Source organism: Scyliorhinus torazame, chromosome 2 (assembly GCF_047496885.1).
Source record: "Scyliorhinus torazame isolate Kashiwa2021f chromosome 2, sScyTor2.1, whole genome shotgun sequence".
NCBI lineage: Eukaryota > Metazoa > Chordata > Chondrichthyes > Carcharhiniformes > Scyliorhinidae > Scyliorhinus > Scyliorhinus torazame.
Window position 1 is genome coordinate 25800142 of NC_092708.1, and position 21082 is coordinate 25821223.

Consider the following 21082-nt stretch of genomic DNA (forward strand, 5'->3'; position numbering starts at 1 on the left):
AAATTGCAAAAGAGACAGTGACAGGTTCCATGAATGGTCAAATCTGTGGCAAATGGATCTCAGGCTGGAGGAAGGTTTGTCATGGAGATCCCCGGGGGTTAATGTTGGGACCCTTGTTTTTCCCGACATACATTAATGACGTAGACCTTGATGTCCAGAGCACAACATCCAAATCTGCAGATGATCCGACATGCGGAAGCATTGTGAACTGTGAAGAGGATAATGTAGAACAAAGAACAAAGAAAAGTACAGCACAGGAACAGGCCCTTCGGCCCTCCAAGCCTGCGCTGACCATGCTGCCCGTCTGAACTAAAATCTTCTACACTTCCGGGGTCCAAGTTCAGAAGGTCATCGACAAGTTGAGGGCGGCACGGTTTCGCAGTGGTTAGCACTGCTGCCTACGGCACTGAGGACCCGGGATCGATCCCGGCCTTGGGCCACTGTCTGTGTGGAGTTTGCATATTCTCCCCGTGCCTGCGTGGGTCTCACCCACACAACCCAAAAGATGCACAGGATAGGTGGATTGGCCACGCTAAATTGACCCTTAATTGGAAAAAAATTATTGGACACTCTAATTTCTATTTTTAAAAAAGACATTTGGCGGAATGATTCACTTTGGTAGGAAGAACATGGTGGGGGGGGGGGCGGGGGTGGTGCTGCGGGCGGGGGGGGGGGGAGGGATGTCCAGGACCAGGGGTTAAATCAGAACTGTCAGGAGTGAAATTAGCAAATACTTTTCCTCATAAAGGGTGGTAGAAACTTGGAACCCTTATGAAAACAGCAACTAGTTAGACATCAATTGTTGATTTTAAAATCCGATTCACAAACCTCTATCAATCTCAAAGGTATCTGGGGATATGGGGCTAGGGAGGATACACAGAGTTAGGCCCCAGATCAACCGTGATCTTAGTGAATGGCACGCAATGGGAGGGGGGAAGTGAGCTCCTCCTGTTTGTTGTCCTCCATTCCTTAACAGGAAGAAATCCGGGTAAAACTGTGTTCGATTCCACCCCCCCCCCCCCTTTCCAACCCCTCCCAACACTTCAATAAAAAACATTGTTTCCCTACATCCACATCCCAGTGACCTTGGGGTCGAAAACTCCAGAGAAGCCAGAAAATGGCTGCCGGAGGGGTAAAGCTGGAAACAGATGCTGTAAACCCAGAACCTACCGCAGAGTCTCTTTGGCCACCGCTTTTAACAGGGGCATGCGGGCAAAATCTTTCACTGCTGGGATTTGGTCTCCAGGGCAAGCGCTGTTCACTTCTTCGTAGAGCTCCTGTTGAATGGACGGCTCCCTGGCCAGATTGTACAGGATCCAAGATGTCGTGTTAGAGGTCTGAAAGACAAGGGGCTTCACTGTTTACCAGCAGAGCATGAGAGACATCCGGTGAATTACACAACGGAGTCAAGGTGAATGCTGTGAATCACCAGCAGTCTCTCAATGCGAGGAAGATGGGTGTTGCAGAGCACATATCCTGACAAGAGCTTGTGCTTTAACCTAGGGAGGCTGTTCTGCTGTAGCTACCACACAGTTCTGGCTGACCAAGAGACTCCACCACTCCTACTGCCTGTCATAGCCATAGTGGCCACTTATCGGCCATATCACGAACACACCGTGCATGGCCATTAAGTCCCAGAGTGGATCTCAAATCCAAACCTTCTGGCTTATATTCTAAATTCTTTTTTTTTTGGAATGTGGGCGATCTTCTTTATCAATTCCCCTTTCCCATCCTATTCCTTAAAACCCCCAAAAATCTCTCAATCCCAGTCTTGAGTGCACTCAATGATTGAGCTGCACAGTCTTTTAAAGCAGCGAATTCCAAAGGTCTACAACTCTCTGAGCGGAGACATTTCACCTCGCCTCACTGCTGAGTGGCTGAGTCCTCAACCTGACTGTGATCCCCTCATTCGTGACTCCCAGCCAGGGGAAAACATTCTCTCAGTCTCTGCCCTGTCAAGCCGGCAAAGAATTTTATACTGGCCCCTCGAGCCTGCTCCGCCATTCAATGAGATCATGGCTGATCTTTTGTGGACTCAGCTCCACTTTCCCGCCCGAACACCATAACCCTTAATCTCATTATTCTTCAAAAAACTATCTATCTTTATCTTAAAAACATTTAATGAAGGAGCCTCAACTGCTTCACTGGGCAAAGAATTCCATAAATTCACAACCCCTTGGGTGACGAAGTTCCTCCTAAACTCAGTCCTAAATCTACTTCCCCTTATTTTGAGGCTATGCCCCCTAGTTCTGCTTTCATCCGCCAGTGGAAACAACCTGCCCGCATCCATCCTATCTATTCCCTTCATAATTTTATATGTTTCTATAAGATCCCCCCCGCATACTTCTAAATTCCAACGAGTACAGTCCCAGTACTCAGCCTCTCCTCATAATCCAACCCCCTGAACTCTGGGATTAACCTAGTGAATCTCCTCTGCACACCCTCCAGCGCCAGTACGTCCTTTCTCAGGTAAGGAGACCAAAACTGAACACAATATTCCATAGAACATAGAACATTACAGCGCAGTACAGGCCCTTCAGCCCTCAATGTTGTGCCAACCTGTGAAACCACTCTAAAGCCCATCTACACTAATCCCTTATCGTCCATATGTCTATCCAATGACATATTGAAGCCTACTTGTGACAATAAGCGATTTTCATTTCATTTCATTTGAATGGCCTTAGTGTTGGCGAGTCCACGACTGTTGCAAGAAGGGCATTCCACGCCCTTACTACTCTCTGAGTAAAGAACCTACCTCTGACAGCTGTCTTTTATCTATCTCCCCTCAATTTAAAGCTATGTCCCCTCGTGCTAGACATCACCATCCGAGGAAAAAGGCTCTCACTGTCCACCCTATCCAATCCTCTGATCATCTTGTATGCCTCAATTAAGTCACCTCTTAACCTTCTTCTCTCTAACGAAAACAGCCTCAAGTCCCTCAGCCTTTCCTCATAAGGTCTTCCCTCCATACCAGGCAACATTCTGGTAAACCTCCTCTGCACCCTTTCCAATGCTTCCACATCCTTCCTATAATGCGACGACCAGAATTGCACGCAATACTCCAAATGCGGCCGCACCAGAGATTTGTACAGCTGCAACATGACCTCATGGCTCCGAAACTCAATCCCTCTACTAATAAAAGCCAACACACCGTACGCCTTCTTAACAACCCTCTCAACCTGGGTGGCAACTTTCAGGGATCTATGTACATGGACACCGAGATCTCTCTGCTCATCCACACTGCCAAGAATCTTGCCATTAGCCCAGTACTCTGTCTGCCTGTTATTCCTTCCAAAATGAATCACCTCACAGTTTTCTGCATTAAACTCCATTTGCCACCTCTCAGCCCAGCGCTGCAGCTTATCTATGTTCCTCTGTAACTTGTAACATCCTTCCGCACTGTCCACAACTACACCGACTTTAGTGTCATCTGCAAATGTACTCACTCATCCTTCTACGCCCTCCTCCAGGTCATTTATAAAAATGACAAACAGCAGTGGCCCCAAAACAGATCCTTGTGGTACACCACTGGTAACTGGACTCCAGTCTGAACATTTCCCATCAACCACTACCCTTTGTCTTCTTCCAGCTATTTCTGATCCAAACTGCTAAATCACCCTGAATCCCATGCCTCCATATTTTCTGCAGTAGCCTACCGTGGGGAACCTCATCAAACGCTTTACTGAAATCCATATACACCACATCAACTGCTTCACCCTCATCCACCTGTTTGGTCACCTTCTCAAAGAACTCAATAAGGTTTGTGAGGCACGACCTACCCATCACAAAACCGTGTTGACTATCTCTAATCAAATTATTCGTTTCCAGATGATTATACATCCTATCTCTTATAAACCTTTCCAAGATTTTGCCCACAACAGAACTAAGGCTCACTGGTCTATAGTTACCGGGGTTGTCTCTACTCCCCTTCTTGAACAAGGGGACAGCATTTGCTATCCTCCAGTCTTCTGGCACTATTCCTGTAGACAAAGATGACGTAAAGATCAAAGCCAAAGGCTCAGCAATCTCCTCTCTAGCTTCCCAGAGAATCTTAGGATAAATCCCATCCGGCCCAGGGGAGTTATCTATTTTCACACTTTCCAGAATTGCTAACACCTCCTCCTTATGAATCTCAAGCCCTTCTAGTCTAGTAGCCTGAATCTCAGTATTCTCCTCGACAACATTGTCTTTTTCCTGTGCGAATACTGATGAAAAATATTCATTTAGCACCTTCCCACTACTGCCTTTGACTGGGCCTACTCTTACCCTAGTCATTCTTTTATTCCTGACATATCTATAGAAAGCTTTAGGGTTATCCTTGATCCTGACTGCCAAAGACTTCTCATGTCCCCTCCTGGCTCTTCTTAGCTCTCTCTTTTGGTCCTTCCTAGCTAACTTGTAACTCCCGAGCGCCCTAACTGAACCTTCATGTCTCATCTTTACATAAGCCTCCTTCTTGACAAGTGTTTCGACTGCTTTAGTAAAACACGGTTCCCTTGCTCGACCATTTCCTCTCTGCCTGACAGGTACATACTTCTCAAGGACACACAGTAGCTGTTCCTTGAACAAGCTCCACATTTCCATTGTGCCCATCCCCTGCAGTTTTCCTCTCCATCCGATGCATCCTAAGTCATGCCTCATCGCATCATAATTGCCTTTCCCCCAGATATAACTCTTGCCCTGCGGTATATACCTATCCCTTTCCATCACTAAAGTAAACATAATCGAATTGTGGTCACTATCACCAAAGTGCTCACCTACCTCCAAATCTAACACCTGTCTCGTTTCATTACCCAGTACCAAATCCAAAATAGCCTTGCCTCTCATTGGCCTATCTACATACTGTGTCAGGAAACCCTCCTGCACACAATGGACAAAAACGGACCCATCTAAAGTACTTGAACTATAGCGTTTCCAGTCAATATTTGGAAAGTTAAAGTCCCCCATAACAACTACCCTGTTGCTATCCAGAATCATCTTTGCAATCCTTTCCTCTACATCTCTGGAACTTTTCGGAGGCCTCACTAACACCTTATACAATTGCAGCATAACCTCCCTAGTCTTAAACTCCTTCCCTCTAGCAATGAAGGACAAAACTCCATTTGCCTTCTTAATCACTTGTTGCACCTGTAAACCAACGTTTTGCGACTCATGCACTAGCACACCCAGGTCTCTCTGCACAGAAGCATGTTTTAATATTTTATCATTTAAATAATAATCCCTTTTGCTGATATTCCTACCAAAATGGATAACCTCACATTTGTCAACATTGTATTCCATCTGCCAGAGCCTCGCCCATTCACTTAACCTACCCAAATCCCTCTGCAGACTTCCGGTATCCTCTGCACTTTTTGCTTTACCACTCATCTTAGTCTCGTCTGCAAACTTGGACACATTGCTTTTGGTCCCCAACTCCAAATCATCGATGTAAATTGTGAACAATTGTGGGCCCAACACTGATCCCTGAGGGACACCACTAGCTACTGATTGCCAACCAGAGAAACACCCATTAATCCCCACTCTTTGCCTTCTATTAATTAACCAATCCTCTATCCATGCTTCTACTTAACCCTTAATGCCATGCACCTTTATCTTCTGCAGCAAACTTTTGTGTGGCACCTTGTCAAAAGCTTCCTGGAAATCCAGACATACCACATCCATTGGCTCCCCATTATCTACCGCACTGGTAATGTCCTCAACAAATTCCACTAAATTAGTTAGGCACAACCTGCCCTTTATGAACCCATGCTGCATCTGCCCAATGGGACAATTTCCATCCAGATGCCTCGCTATTTCTTCCTTGATGATAGATTCCAGCATCTTCCCGACTATCGAAGTTAAGCTAACTGGCCTATAATTACTCGCTTTCTGCCTACCTCCTTTTTTAAACAGTGGTGTCATGTTTGCTAATTTCCAATCTGCCAGGACCACCCCAGAGTCTCGTGAATTTTGGTAAATTATCACAAGTGCATTTGCAATTTCCCTAGCCATCTCTTTTAGTACTCTGATGCATTCCATCAGGGCCAGGGGACTTGTCTACCTTTAGCCCCATTAGCTTGCCCATCACTACCTCTTTAGTGATAACAATCATCTCAAGGTCCTCACCTGTCATAGCCTCATTTCCATCAGTCACTGGCATGTTATTTGTGTCTTCCACTGTGAAGACCGACCCAAAAAACCTGTTCAGTTCCTCAGCCATTTCCTCATCTCCCATTATTAAATCTCCCTTCTCATCCTCTAAAGGACCAATATTTACCTTAGCCACTCTTTTATGTTTTATATATTTGTAGAAACTTTTACTATCTGTTTTTATATTCTGAGCAAGTTTACTCTCATAATCTATCTTACTCTTCTTTATAGCTTTTTTAGTAGCTTTCTGTTGCCCCATAAAGATTTCCCAGTCCTCTAGTCTCCCACTAATCCTTGCCACTTTGTATGCTTTTTCCTTCAATTTGATACTCTCCCTTATTTCCGTAGATATCCACGGTCGATTTTCCCTCTTTCTACCGTCCTTCCTTTTTGTTGGTATAAACCTTTGCTGGGCACTGTGAAAAATCGCTTGGAAGGTCCTCCACTGTTCCTCAACTGTTTCACATAAATTCTTTGCTCCCAGTCTACCTTAGCTAGTTCTTCTCTCATCCCATTGTAATCTCCTTTGTTTAAGCACAAAACACTAGTGTTTGATTTTACCTTCTCACCCTCCATCTGCATTTTAAATTCCACCACATTGCTGGTCCTTGAGCACTTTTCATTCTTCTAAACCCCAGAGAATATCGACCCACTCAACTCCATCTCGCCTTGCAAGACAACCGCATCATCCCAGGAATCAATCCTGTGAACCTCTGTTGCACTCCTTCTTAGGGGTTGGTTTAGCACAGGGCTAAATCACTGGCTTTGAAAGCAGCCCAAGGCAGGCCAGCAGCACGGTTCAATTCCCGTATCAGCCTCCCTGAACAGGGGCCGGAATGTGGCGACTAGGGGCTTTTCACAGTAACTTATTTGAAGCCTACTTGTGACAATAAGCGATGTTCATTTCATTTCATTTTATAACAATATGTAAGGAATACAAAGGGTTGACAATTTGATGTTCATACTTCTCACCACCAGATGGAGATAGGCAGCAGTCATATAAATATCAGGTGACTCCTGGGATACTGGGAGAAGGAGTTTAGGCATGAGCTAGATTAGTTTTTTTAATATAAATATAAATTTAGAACACCCAATTCATTTTTTCCAATTAAGGGGCAATTTAGCGTGGCCAATCCACCTACCCTGCACATCTTTGTGTTGTGGTGCCGAAACCCACGCAGACACGGGTGAAATAGGTTAGTTGCATAGCTGGTCTGATTAGTAAGTTCGCGGATGACGCCAAGGTTGGTGGAGTGGCAGATAGTGCTGAGGATTGTCAGAGGATACAGCAGGACATAGATAGGTTGTAGACTTGGGCAGAGAAATGGCAAATGGAGTTTAATCCAGACAAATGTGAGGTAATGCATTTTGGTAGGTCTAACATTAAGGGGAACTATACCGTAAATTGCAAAACACTTAGGAAAATAGAAAGTCAGAGAGATCTGGACGTGCAGGTCCACAGACCTTTGAAAGTGGTAATACAAGTGGACACAGCAGTCAAAAAAGCATACGGGCTTCCAGTGGCGTTTGCAAGCGGGTCGGCCGCATCGAGAGGAGCTCCCGACGGTGGCCACTATTTGCAGTGCTTTCGGGGATTTCCCCGATTCTTCGCTCTCCCCCCCGATTGTTGTCGGCCTCTGGGCCGTCCCGGGCGTCAAGCGGGGCCGGTTTGAAAACCGGCGAGGAACCGCGCGCGGGTGTCGGGCGGCTGGAGCTGAGGCGTTGGGCCCAGCGCGAGCGGCGGTCAGAGCAGCGGGGGGGCGGAGCCAAACGGAGGATGAGGCGGAAGGCCCGAAGCCAGGGCATGATGTACTGGAGATGTTCCATACCGGGTGGCTCTTGCCTAGAATGTTGTAAGAAGACTGAAGTCTGGCCCCAGGGGAAATCTTGAGAAATACAAAAAAGATGTGAAAGAAGTTTTGAAGAAACTTTGTAAAAGTTTTTCTTTGAAGGAAGAATTTCTTGTTTTTCTATAAAAAAAGATTGAAGAAGTAAAGAAGGAGAAAGAGGAAAAAAAGGACAAATAATAAGTCGTTAAAGGATGTGAAAAGCAGCGTCGAAGGAGGAAACGCGGGCTCGCCGTTGAATGAGGGGACCAGCAAAAGCGCTGACAAGATGGCAGATGCCGGACCGCATGGTGGGGCCGCACTACTTACGGCAGAGAAGATGACCGAGGTGATGGCTATGGAGCTGGAAAAGCAGTTTGCGAGGCACATGGAGGCTTTGAGGAAGGAGATAGTCGCATTGAAGGCATTGGTGAAGGAGGCAATTGGCCCGGTGAGGGTGGCGGTGGCAAAGGCATCGGCCGAGGTGAAAGAGCAGGGCAAGAGGATGAAGGAAGTGGAGGAGGCCATGTCGCAGCACAGCGACCAGTTCACCTCGATGGGGGACAAGCTGCGGAGGGTGGTGGAGGTCAACAGAGGACTTGGAGTACCGCTCGAGGCGGCACAATCTGAGAATTGTGGGCTTGCCCGAAGGGACAGAGGGCCCAAGGCCAACAGAGTACTTTGTTAAGAAGTTGGCGGAGTTGATGGGGGAGGGTGAGAACCCCTCCCGGTACGAGCTGGACCGAGCTCATCGGTCATTAAGGCCGAAGCCCAAAGTGAATGAGCCGTCAAGAGCAGTAACTATCTGCTTCCATAAGTACTGCATGAAGGAGAAGGTGTTAAGCTGGGCGAAGCAGAAGCGCGAGGTGGGATGGTGCTGGAGTTCGGATCTACCAGGACTTGACGGTGGAGTTGGCAAAAAGACGAGCGGCATTCGGGCGAGTGAAGGCAGCACTGTACAACAAGGGGGTGCGATTTGGTATGATATACCCGGCGAAGCTGAGGGTGACATATAATGCCAGAGACTAGTGGAGGCGGCTGAGGCGTTCGTGTGGGCGGGAGGCTTGGGACAGACGTGAGGAGCGGAGCTGGAAGAGAGACTGTGGACTGTGATTGGGGAGCTGGAAAATGTATAAATGCTATAACTTTCTTTTTACTGACGTGTATTGTAATTTACTTCTCTTCACATTGTTACAGAGTTCAAGTTATTGGTTGGGTTGATTGGCATTCTGTGTTGCGATGGTTATATCTTATTTTAGTGAATTGTATGGGTTGGATTGTTGTTTTTGTTTTTTCTTTCTCTGGGACTGGGTGGGAGGGGACCGTATATCTTGGCGGGGGGAGCCACCCGCGCTAGCTAACTAAAGTCAGCTAGTAAACGGAGGTGAGGTGAGAGGAGGACTGCAGACATTGGAGCCTGGTTAGCAGGTTTTGATGGGCCTACGAGGTGAGTGAGGGGGGGGAAGGGCTTGATGTTGGGAGATGTTTTTTCAAGAGGAAATGTAGGGGGGGATTTTGGGAGGGGGGGAAGGGGTTTGATGTTGACAATGGATAGGGGCAGGTCAGGCTCATGGGGCAGGGCCCGGTGGTATGATGATGGTGGATAAGAAGGGCGGGGGGGGGCATGAGAGACCTCCAGTTAGGATAGTCACGTGGACCGTGAGGGGGTTAGGAGGCCCGGTCAAGAGGTCAAGGGTGCTTGCGCATCTTTAAAGTTTGAAAGCCTTAAGGTGCTGCACAGGGCACACATGGCCGGGACAAGGATGAGCCGGTTCTTTGGGGGTGAGGACAGGTGTGTTAGGTGCATGGGGAGTCCAGGCAATCACACCCATATGTTCTGGGCATGCCCACGCTGGAGGAATTTTGGAGGGGCGTAGCGAGGACGGTGTCGAGGGTGGTAGGTTCCAGGGTCAAGCCGGGCTGGGGGCTTGCAATATTTGGGTTGGCAGAGGAGCCGGGAGTACAGGAGGCGAAAGAGGCCGGTATTCTGGCCTTTGCATCCCTGGTAGCCCGGCGGAGGATTCTTCTCCAGTGGAAGGATGTGAGGCCCCCAAGCGTGGAATCCTGGATCAGCGATATGGCGGGGTTTATTAAGTTGGAGAGGGTGAAATTCGCCTTGAGAGGGTTGGTACAAGGGTTCTTTAGGCGGTGGCAACCGTTCTTAGACTTCCTGGCAGAACGGTAGACATTGGTCAATGGCAGCAGCAACTCGGAGGGGGGGGGGGGTTTACTTTATTTTTGTTTTTGTTATTTACACTGGGGGGTCCGAGGGGGTGTATATATTTGTTGTGCTAAGTCGGGGTGTTAATGTTAATTTATTATTTATGTACAGCGGGGAGGGGGGTATGGAGGGTTGCTTTTTTGGACCGGGGGGGGGGGCAAAGGCGTTGGCTTGGCTAATGGTGGAAATGGGAGGGGTGGAACTTAGGAGGTTTCTGCACCCGAGGGAACGGGAGTACTCGTTTTTCTCAGCAGTCCATAAGATATACTCGCGGATCGACTTTTTCGTGGTGGGGAAGGCTTTGCTGGCTGGGGCTAAGGGGTCGGAATACTCGGCAATTGCAGTGTCAGATCATGCTCCGCATTGGGTGGATATGGTACTGGAGAAGGGGGCAGCGCAGAGGCCAGGGTGGAAATTAGATGTGGGGCTTTTGGGGGACCAAGGGTTCTGTGACAAAGCTGAAAAGGAAATTGAGGAATATGTAGGTTTCAACTGTGCGGGTGAGGTGTCGAAGGCAGTTGTCTGGGAGGCTCTAAAGGCGGTGTGAGGGGTGAGGTGATCTCGTTTAAGGCCAGGGTGGACAAAGCGGAGAGGTTGGAGCGGCAGAGGGTAATAGATGAGATGCTGGAGGTAGATAGGAGTTATGCAGAGAATGGGGACCCAGCAAAGCTGGAAAAGAGGAAGGAACTACAGGCGAGCTTTGACCATCTACCAGGAAGGCGGTGCGCCAACTGAGACGAGCCAGGGGTGCAGTTTTCGAGCATGGAGATAAGGCGGGGTATGTTAGCAGGTCAGCTGCGGAGGGAGGCAGCGGTAAGGGAAATTGTTCAGGTGAGGGACAGGGCAGGGTAATTGGTGGTGGCTCCGGATCTGATTAACAAGGTCTTTGAGGAATTTTATGAGAGGTTGTACAGGTCAGAGCCACCTGGGGGAGACTGGGAGATACATAAGCTCATATCACTTCTGGATGTGGACGCAAAAGTATTGGCGAAGGTACTGGCGGGTAGGCTGGAGGAGTGCCTCCCGAAGGTGATAGGTGAGGATCGGACGGGATTCGTGAGAGGGAGGCAGCTCTTTTCAAACGTTAGAAGGGTTTTGAACGTCGTTATGGCACCGGCGGAGTTAAGGAAGCAGAGGTGGTTGTGGCATTGGATGCTGAGGAAGGCGTTTGACCGGGTAGAATGGGGGTACTTGGATTGGATTGGATTTGTTTATTGTCCCGTGTACCGAGTGAAAAGTATTTTTCTGCGAGCAGCTCACCAAATCATTAAATACATGAAAAGGAAATAAAAGAAAATACATAATAGGGCAACACAACATATACAATGTAACTACATAAGCACTGGCATCGGGTGAAGCATACAGGGTGTAGTGTTAATGAGGTCAGTCCATAAGAGGGTCATTTAGGAGTCTGGTGACAGTGGGGAAGAAGCTGTTTTTGAGTCTGTTCGTGCGTGTTCTCAGACTTTTGTATCTCCTGCCCGATGGAAGAAGTTGGAAGAGTGAGTAAGCCGGGTGGGAGGGATCTTTGATTATGCTGCCCGCTTTCCCCAGGCAGCGGGAGGTGTAGATGGAGTCAATGGATGGGAGGCAGGTTTGTGTGATGGACTGGGCGGTGTTCACGACTCTCTGAAGTTTCTTGCGGTCCTGGGCCGAGCAGTTGCCATACCAGGCTGTGATGCAGCCCGATAGGATGCTTTCTATGGTGCATCTGTAAAAGTTGGTAAGGGTTAATGTGGACATGCCGAATTTCATTACTTGATGGCAATTCTGGAGTGGTTTGGCATTGAACCAAGATTTGTGAACTGGGTATTATGTAAGGAGCCGAGGGCGAGTGTCTGCACAAACAACAAATACTTGGATAGGATGAGTATAGAGGGATATGACACAAGGATGTGCTGAGGGCTTTGGCCAAGGGTGGTATCATGACCGGTACAGGCTTAGAGGGCCGAAGGGCCTGTTCCTGTGCTGTATTGTTTTTTGTTCATAGTGTGGAGTTCTGTAGTTAGAGACATCGTATAGTTTAATTCAATAACTTATACCTTGTGACTTATTCAAATCTTATTTAAGTAGTATATATAAATCAGCTTTATTCATTTACTTAGCTTGATGTTCTTTGTTCAACACTACGTTCTCAAGACATCCTGATTTACAAAACAAAGAACACCACACCTCGAAGGGAAATACATCCTTCCTTAGGTAACAAGTACAAAACTGTACACAGTGCCCCAGGTATGGTCTCACCAAATCCGATATGGTTTCAACAAGACTTCTTTGCATTGAAGATGAACATACTATTTGTCTTCCTGATTGCTGGCTGTACCTGACTGTTAACTCTGTGGTTTCTATAAAAAGACACCGAAATCCCTCTGAACACCAATATTTGCTCGTCACTCTCCTCTTAAAAAGAATTCTCCTTTCCTAGGCATTGCTTGAGTTATCCCGTGACAACGCACTTGATTCCATAAAGGCGCAACTTCACCCGGTAAGTAGGTCTCCTCAGTGGGATCGAGTTTGTTGCGATTAGCGTAACGCACATTTAGCTGTTTAGCACAGAGCTAAATCGCTGGCTTTGAAAGCAGACCAGGCCAGCAGCATGGTTCAATTCCCATAACAGCCTCCCCGAACAGGCGCCAGAATATGGCGACTAGGGGCTTTTCACAGTAACTTCATTTGAAGCCTACTTGTGCCAATAAGCGATTTTCATTTCATTTCATTTCATTTATTAATATCATGTTGTCCTTACGGTGTCCACTGCAGCTAGCAGCAGCTCACACAGACTGCCATAGATATCCACAGGAGTCATCTTGGTACTGGTCAGCAGGTAGGTGAGGTACTCCCCTTCCACTGAACATCCTTTCTCAATCCTCTCGTTCGTCTCTTTGATTTTCTTGTTCACCAGCTTCTCAGCTAGAAGTTAAAGAAACACAACTGGCAATTAAAGTAGTTGGTAGAGAGGATCAGAGAGGCAAGCAGAATGGAAAGTGAGTGGTCTGCTCACACGCATCCCCTTGACTGGGCGAATCAAGTGTCAGATGACTAATGGGATGGGGCCAATTAACAGTGCAAATGGGGGCTCCGCACCCAATCAGGAGTCTAGGCCGGGATGTCAGAGGGCAGAGGGGGTGTGACATGAAGTGGAAATCGGAAACGGTTACGCACTTAATGGTCCCTTGCTCTCTCAATCACTCGTTTCCCCTAGTGCAGGCTCAAAGTGCACAAATTAGGTCCAAAAGCATACAAGTTTTCCAGCAGAAACTGCTGCTCACATGCAGCCAAGGCCCTAGTGCCGGACCTTTCCCTCCACCCGTGTTCTACCTCGTCATATCGGCTGCAAAGCACTCCCAGACCTTTCCCTGCCCGATGGCCAAGAAATGCAGCGGGCGACAAAATGGTACAGGGAAGCGACTCTTTCACAAGCCCAATCGCTAAGTTAATTGGTTATTTCAAAATGGTGGGTGGCCTTCTGATTTCCACAGCTGCTCGCCTTGCGTAACACTGGAGACTGGCCCGATGAGCTCAATGGTTAGCACTGTTGCTTGACAGCGCCAGGGTCCCGGGTTCGAGTCCCGGCTTGGGTCACTGTCTGTGCGGAGTCTGCACGTTCTCCCCGTGTCTGCGTGGGTTTCCTCCGGGTGCTCCGGTTTCCTCCCACCAGTCCCGAAAGATATGCTTATTAGGTGAATTGGACATTCTGAATTCTCCCTCTGTGTACCCGAACAGGCGGCCGAGTGTGGCAGTGTTCATGGAAGCCTACTTGTGACAATGATAAAGATCATTATTACTATTACTATTCATCCCAACATGTTTAAACTTCAAAATAAAAACAGGAAATGCTGGATAAAGGTCTGACAGCATCTGTGGAGAGAGACATGGGGCTAACGGCTCAGCTTTGAAGAAGAGACTTATGGTCTCGGGGGCAGGGTGGGATGCCGGGCGGGGTGGGATGCCGTGGCGGGGGCCGGGGGGGGGGGGGGTATCTGACTTTGTTAACATTGCCAGGGGCTTTCCTGGACATATTCTTGCTCATTTTTAACGTAAATAAGAAGAACCTCACTAAATATCCCACTGTTAATAATGTAATCTTACTGATGTAAAAGAGATAGTCCCACGCTGCTACAAATTGCTTCCACTGGGACAGGAATGGCCACATTGCCTTGGGGAAGAAGATAACGATGGCAGAGAGGCGGAACACCTCGAACACGGCCTCGATGAACCTCTGCGTTTCCTCGGGAATGTCGTCCTCCAGGCATCCCATCCTCGTTTCGAACAGTATGGTGCAGATCGCTGAGAGAAGAAAGGCACACAAAAGAGAAAGACATTGACAGCTTGCTGGCACAACCGGTGACAATCAAATGAAAGAAAGGGCCTGTTAGAAAATCCTTGTGCAACTTTAAACTTGAATAACTTTTGAGGGACAAACGTTCGGAACAAAGGGTCATTCAGGTTTGGTTTTAATGTTGCACTCAGCAACATTCCTCCGTTTTACTTCAGCGAGAATGTGCTCCGATTTGGAAAGTAGAGTTGAACAATGTATCACAGAAGTCCGGAAACTTTAATTATATGGTGTCAAAAACTTCGACCTCTGCCACTGCTGGTAGGTGGAGGTAACCTTCTCATCCCTGCTTGGTTATCTGCCTGTCTCTAAACAATATATCTCACAAACAAATAATGGCATGGATTTCAGTAAACACTGGTACACAGATAGGGTTCGGCCCAAGGCAGGACTGATCAGATTTGGCCAAAGATGTGGAACAGGGGGCAGGATTCTCCGAGCGTCTGCGCCGAAATCGCGCTCGGCGCGGGGGCGCAGAATAAACGTCAGACTCGGGATCGTCCCCAACGCTGCTCCCGTAATTCTCCAGTCCCCCCCGGCGGTTCTCACAGTGCAGCTGGCCAAGTTCCCGCCAGCGTGGTTCTCTCATGGTTCCACCCGGCTGGCACTCGGCATGGCGGCTGCGGACTCAGTCCGCGGCCACCCTGGTGGGTGGCGGGGGGGATCATTCACCGGCGGGGGGGGGGGGGGGGGGGGGGGGGCACTTCCAGGACAGCCAGGCTATTGATCGGGGGCTATCTGGGGGGGGGGGTCTATCTTCTTGTTGCCGGTCCGCGGTGTGGGTCGACCCCTGCAAATCGCAGAATCACCCTGGACTTACTCCAGGTAAATCCAGTGTGATTCACGCGCATTATTTTGCGGGTGTGGGGACATGGCCCCATTATTGGAGAATCCCGCCCAGGGTCTTGGCATTTCTTTTTTTTTCAGCCATGGGGTGTGGGCTCGGCTGGCTAGGCCAGCATTCATTGCCCATCCCGAACTTAAATCCCTGAAACGATCCATTCGCATTGCAGGATAGGCAAATTGACTTTCTCTGTTAGTAGGTTGCAAGCCGTTTTAATTAAGTCACTGCTTATTATCTTAAAACGTTGTGGATTGTCTCATCTGCTGTGGTGCCATTTCTCGTGGCTGTTAAGCTATGAGCTGAGTTTTCAGAGCAGGCTGATGGATGTGGGAGTGGGCTGAAGCCTGCTAAGTGAGATGGAAGCTCTCAATGAAAAGAATCCTTTTATCAGCTTTGTCGTTACGGAACATCAGCCAGAGAGGGAACAGCCTCAAGGGAGAGCTACGTGACTGTAATAACATTGAGTTAACCCAGATTGGCGGAGCTACGCCTCTACTGAATGCCGTCTTCACTTGTTGAATTAGGTTCTCAGGTGCAATTTCTAGTTTGCTTCTTTTGTATGCATGTCCAAGGTTGTTAAAGTTTAATATTGAACAAGGACTTTATAAAAATATATAGTATATCACTCAACCACAGAATGTCCCAAATAAATTAATACTTTTTTTTAAGTGTAATGTGGAAAATATAGAAGCCATTTTCACACAACTCCCCACTAATAGTTTTTTAAAAAGCATTTAAGGGGATGTGAGCCTCGCTGCCTGGGCCAGCAGCTATTTCCCTTTCCTAATTGCCCTTGAAGTGAATGTTCTGCCAAGCCATTTCAGAGTCAACCACAAAGCTGTGGATCTGGAGTAACATGTAGGCCAAACCGGGTAAGGATGGCAGATTTCCTTCCCTAAGGTGCGGAGATGCCGGCGTTGGACTGAGGTGGGTACAGTAAGAGGTCTTACGAGACCAGGTTAAAGTCCAATAGGTTTGTTTGGAAGCACTAGCTTTCGGAGGGCAGCTCCTTCCTCAGGTGAGTGAAGCGGTAAGTTACACAAACAGCATATATAGACAAAGTCCATGATGCAAGATGATACTTTGAATACGAGTCTTTGCAGGTAATTAAGTCTTTACAGGTCCAGACAGTGTGACTGGAGAGAGGGATAATCACAGGTTAAATGGTAAATGTAGTGAGACATGATTCCAAGGTGTGGTTGAGGCCGTACCCATGCGTGCGGAACTTGGCTATCAGTCTCTGCTCGGCGATTCTGCGTTGTCTATGGGGCAGATGGGTTTTTACAACAATCGTGGTCATGGAAACAAAGAAAATAGGAGCAGGAGGAGGCCATTCGGCCCTTCGCACCTGCTCCGTCATCCATTATGATCCTGGCTGATCATCCAACTCATCAGTCGTCTTTTAATTCCAGATTTTTATTGGATTCAAATTTCACCAACTGTTGGGAGAAACCTGGGCCCCCAAAGCATTACCCCTGGTCTCTGGATTTCTAGTCCAGTGAAAATACCACTAAGCACCACCTCCCTGTGTAATGTGCAAAGATCATATGATCATCATAAGATGATACAAAGTAGGAGTAGGTCATTTAGCCCACTGAGCCTGCTCCGCCATTCAATACGTTTATTCAATACAGGGACGGCACGGTAGCACAGTGGGTAACACTGTGGCTTCACAGCGCCCGGGTCCCAGGTTCGATTCCCGGCTTGGGTCACTGTCTGTGTGGGGTCTGCACGTTCTCCCCGTGTCTGCGTGGGTTTCCTCCGGTTTCCTCCCACAAGTCCCGATAGACGTGCAGGTTAGGTGAATTGGACATTCTGAATTCTCCCTCTGTGTACCCGAATAGGCGGCGGACTGTGGCGACTAGGGGCTTTTCACATTATCTTCATAGCTGTGTTAATGTAAACCTACTTGTGACACTAATAAAGATTATTATGGTTGATCTGATTGTGACTTTAACTCCACTTGCCTGCCTTACCTAGAACATAGAACATCCAGTGTGCAAGGAGGCATTCGGCCCATCGAGTCTGCACCGATCTTGAGCCTATCCACCCGATCTCTGTGACCCAATAGCCCCTCCTAATCTTTTGGACACTAAGGGCAATTTATCATGGCCAATCCACCTAACCTGCACGTCTTTGGACTGTGCGAGGAAACCGGAGCACCCGGAGGAAACCCACGCAGACACGGGGAGAATGTGCAGACTCCGCACAGACAGTGACCCAGCAGGGAATCGAACCTGGGACCCTGGCGCTGTGAAGTTGCAGTGCTATCCACTGTGCTACCCTGCTGCCCGAAGCCTTGTAAGCCTTGACTTCCTTGTAGAACAAAACCCTGTCTAAATCAACATTGACTATATTCAATGACTCAACCTCCACTGTTCGCTGTGGATGAGAATTCCAAAGATTAGCAATCCCCTGAGAGAAGAAATTACACCCCAGATCAGTTTCAAATCCTTGAGATGCCTGGTTGATGCTCTGTAACTACAAAGCTGTAAAAATAAATCTTTTTATTAAGAGCACCCATCTCACCGAGGAGACTTCAGGCCAACCCACACCCAACAATCTGCCCTGAAAACTCTGCTCACATTTTCACAGCTGTGAAATTCTACCATGTTCTGATCAATGTTAGCAGTGTAGGCCCCTTTAAGCGTAAACAAGATTTTGCTGCAGAGTGAACTGAGGGCAGGGGATGCTCATTGAAACTTGTACTTAAGAGCTGGGTAGGGATACTTCTGGACAAGGGGAGGATCCAAAAGGGAAGAATGGAAATCAGTATTTGTACTGAACTATAGTATCCTCAGATAATCAAGCAGTCCATGTCCAAATGCAGCAAGACCTGGGCAATATCCAGGCTCGGGCTGACAAATGGCAAGTTACGTTCGCGTCACACAAGTGCCAGGCAATGGCCATCTCCTACAAGAGAGAATCTAACCACTGCCCCTTGACATTCAAAGGCATTACCATCGCTGAATCGCCCACAATCAATATCCTGGTGTTACCATTGATCAGAAACTAAACTGGACTAGCCACATTAAAACTGTGGCTACCAGGGCAGGTCAAAGGCTAGGAAACCTACAGTGACTCACCTCCTGACCCCCCTCAAAGCCTGTTCACCATCTACAAGGCTCAAGTCAGGAGTGTAATGGAATATTCTACAGTTGACTGGATGAGTGCAGCTCCAACAACACTCAAGAAGCTCGACACCATCCAGGCCAAAACAGTCCATTTGATTGCTCCTCCTTCCACAAACCTTCCACCATCACCGAACAGTGACAACCGTGTGCACCGTCTACAAGATGCACTGCAGTAACTCACCAAGGTTCCTTAGACAGCACCTTCCAGACCCAAGACCACTACCATCTAGAAGGACAAGAGGGTCACCACACCTCAGGCGCAGGGAGCAAGGTTGAGAAAGCAGGGCCTTCATGAATAACCTCAGTTGATACAGGAATTGAACCCACGCTAACGGCATCACTCCGGATCATGAACTAGCCGTCCAGCCAACCGTCCAGGCATCTCAAGCCAATTGCAAACACAGGAATTTCAGTAAGCATTAGTGCTGTTTGCTGGAGAATAGTTTGGGAAAATTGAGTGGCTGAACAGTTCGCAGTTGGAACGCTGATTCGCAGCAGGAATGGGACAAGGCACAACAAGTCATAGAATAATGTGATGTGACAACACGGCACAGGAGGAGTCCATTTGGTCCATCGTCCCCTTGGCGGCATAGTAAAAGTGTCTGGCACTTATAAGATTAATGTGAGACTGAGTACAGAGCCACACAGTGATGTGAGAGAGCACCCACCCAGGATCAGCCTAGTGTTGGACAGAGACGTGTGTACCAGTGTTATGGGCCAGGGTTTAGAGAACCCCAAAGTGTATCATGGAGTTCACCTGACCCACAACTTTTACTAGATTGTGGTATGGGGAGCACATGGCCCACTCTACAGGTGTGGTACAGCAGAAATGGAAAAGTATTTTTTTAAGCAAAACAATGTTTATTCTAGGAACTCAAGTTAACCTTTTTAAAACATACAGTGAACATCTTAGCAACCATCAATTCAAATACAACCCCCAAAGAATACAACACTAAGTAATCCTTACTTTCCTTTTAACATCCATAAGACTTTAAAAAAAAACTTTTAACAGAAGCACATCAGGTTTAAATTCACTACTGAGAACAGTTATAACTCTGAATTCACCAAATGATCAAGAGATAGTCTTTACATGGCAGAGAGAACAGCAGTACACATTCTTTGGCTGGCTGCAGCTCCACCACTGAAATGAAACCAAAAAAACAGACACACCCAAGCTTTTTTTTCCATAGAATTTACAGTGCAGGAGGCCAGTCAGCCCATCGAGTCTGCATCAGCTCTTGGAAAGAGCACCCTACCCAACCGCACACCTCCACCCTATCCCCATAACCCAGTTACCCCACCCAACACTAAGGGCAAATTTTGGACACTAAGGGCAATTTAGCATGGCCAGTCCACCTAACCTGCATATCTTTGGACTGTGGGAGGAAACCGGAGCACCCGGAGGAAACCCACGCACACACGGGGAGAACGTGCAGACTCCGCACAGACAGTGACCCAAGCCGGGAATCGAACCTGGGACCCTGGAGCTGTGAAGCAATTGTACTCATCACTATGCTACTGTGCTGCCCAAAGTGAAACTAAAAGCTGACACAGCCCAGCTCCACCTACACTCTGACATCACTGCAGTAATAAACACCCATTTCTTAAAGGTACACCCACTACAGTTATTCTATAAAAAACACCCATTTCTTAAAGGTGCTCTCACGTGACACCAGCAAGCATGGAGACAGGTCCTAGCTTGTACCCTTTACCGTATATTTGTAAATGGTTCTCAGAGTCAATAATGACTTACAGTTGACCTGTGCATGATTACAAAGACTCCTTCAGACCTCCCGAGCTGTAACCAACACCCTACAACTCAGCGTGTCCCACACCCGGGCCATTTCCTCATAACTCTGCAATGATTTTCTCCTCAGGCGATTAACCAATTCTCTTTCGAAAATCACAATTGAATCTGTCTCCGCCACATTCGCAGATCCTAACCACTCGCTGCAGAAAAAAAAGTTTGTCCTCGTGTTGCTTCCTGTTCTTTTACCAATCACTTTAACTCAGAATGCTCCGGTTTATGATCTCCCCACCAATGGGAACAGTATCTACTATGTCCAGACCCTTTATCTCAACCTCCTCTTCTCATACGTTCATAAGATATAGGAGAAGAATTAGGCCTTTTGGACCATCGAATCTGCTCCGCCATTCGATCACGGCTGATCTCATCCTGGCCTTAACTCCACTGGGACAGAATAATCCACTTTAGACCATAATTGAGGGTTGACCACAGCATTCTTGTATTTGTGCTCTACGGCCTCTATTTATACAGTCCGTGTGAGCTTTTAACTACCTGACCTGCCACGTTCAATGATTTATGCACATATAACCTCAGGTCCCTCTGCTCTTGCACCCCTTCAGAATTGTATCCTTTATTTTCCATAATTTCTCCTCATTTCATCCTTCCGACAGCAAGTTTACCCCTTCCTGCATTCAAATTTGCCCCTAACAATAAAATAAGGGGAAAATATGTTACAATAAAGGGAAATAAAGAACGGGGAGGGTGACGGGATGGAGATCGCTCGTTAGATTCTACAGAATCCCTACAGTGCAGAAGGAGGCCATTCGGCCCATCGAGTCTGCACC

The 21082-nt window shown here is 47.7% G+C and overlaps 1 protein-coding gene across 2 annotated transcripts in view; it reads right to left on the reverse strand.

Moving 5' to 3' along the window:
• cyp27a3 (cytochrome P450 family 27 subfamily A member 3) overlaps positions 1-21082 on the reverse strand; it is a 101905-nt gene that overhangs the window by 26053 nt on the left and 54770 nt on the right. For both annotated transcript variants that reach the window (XM_072469654.1, XM_072469664.1), the window contains exons 4-6: positions 14266-14463; positions 12923-13086; positions 1171-1337 (exon numbers count right to left, since the gene is read on the reverse strand). In XM_072469654.1, the coding sequence (XP_072325755.1) occupies positions 1171-1337; positions 12923-13086; positions 14266-14463 (529 nt within the window). The remainder of the gene's footprint in view (positions 1-1170; positions 1338-12922; positions 13087-14265; positions 14464-21082) is intronic.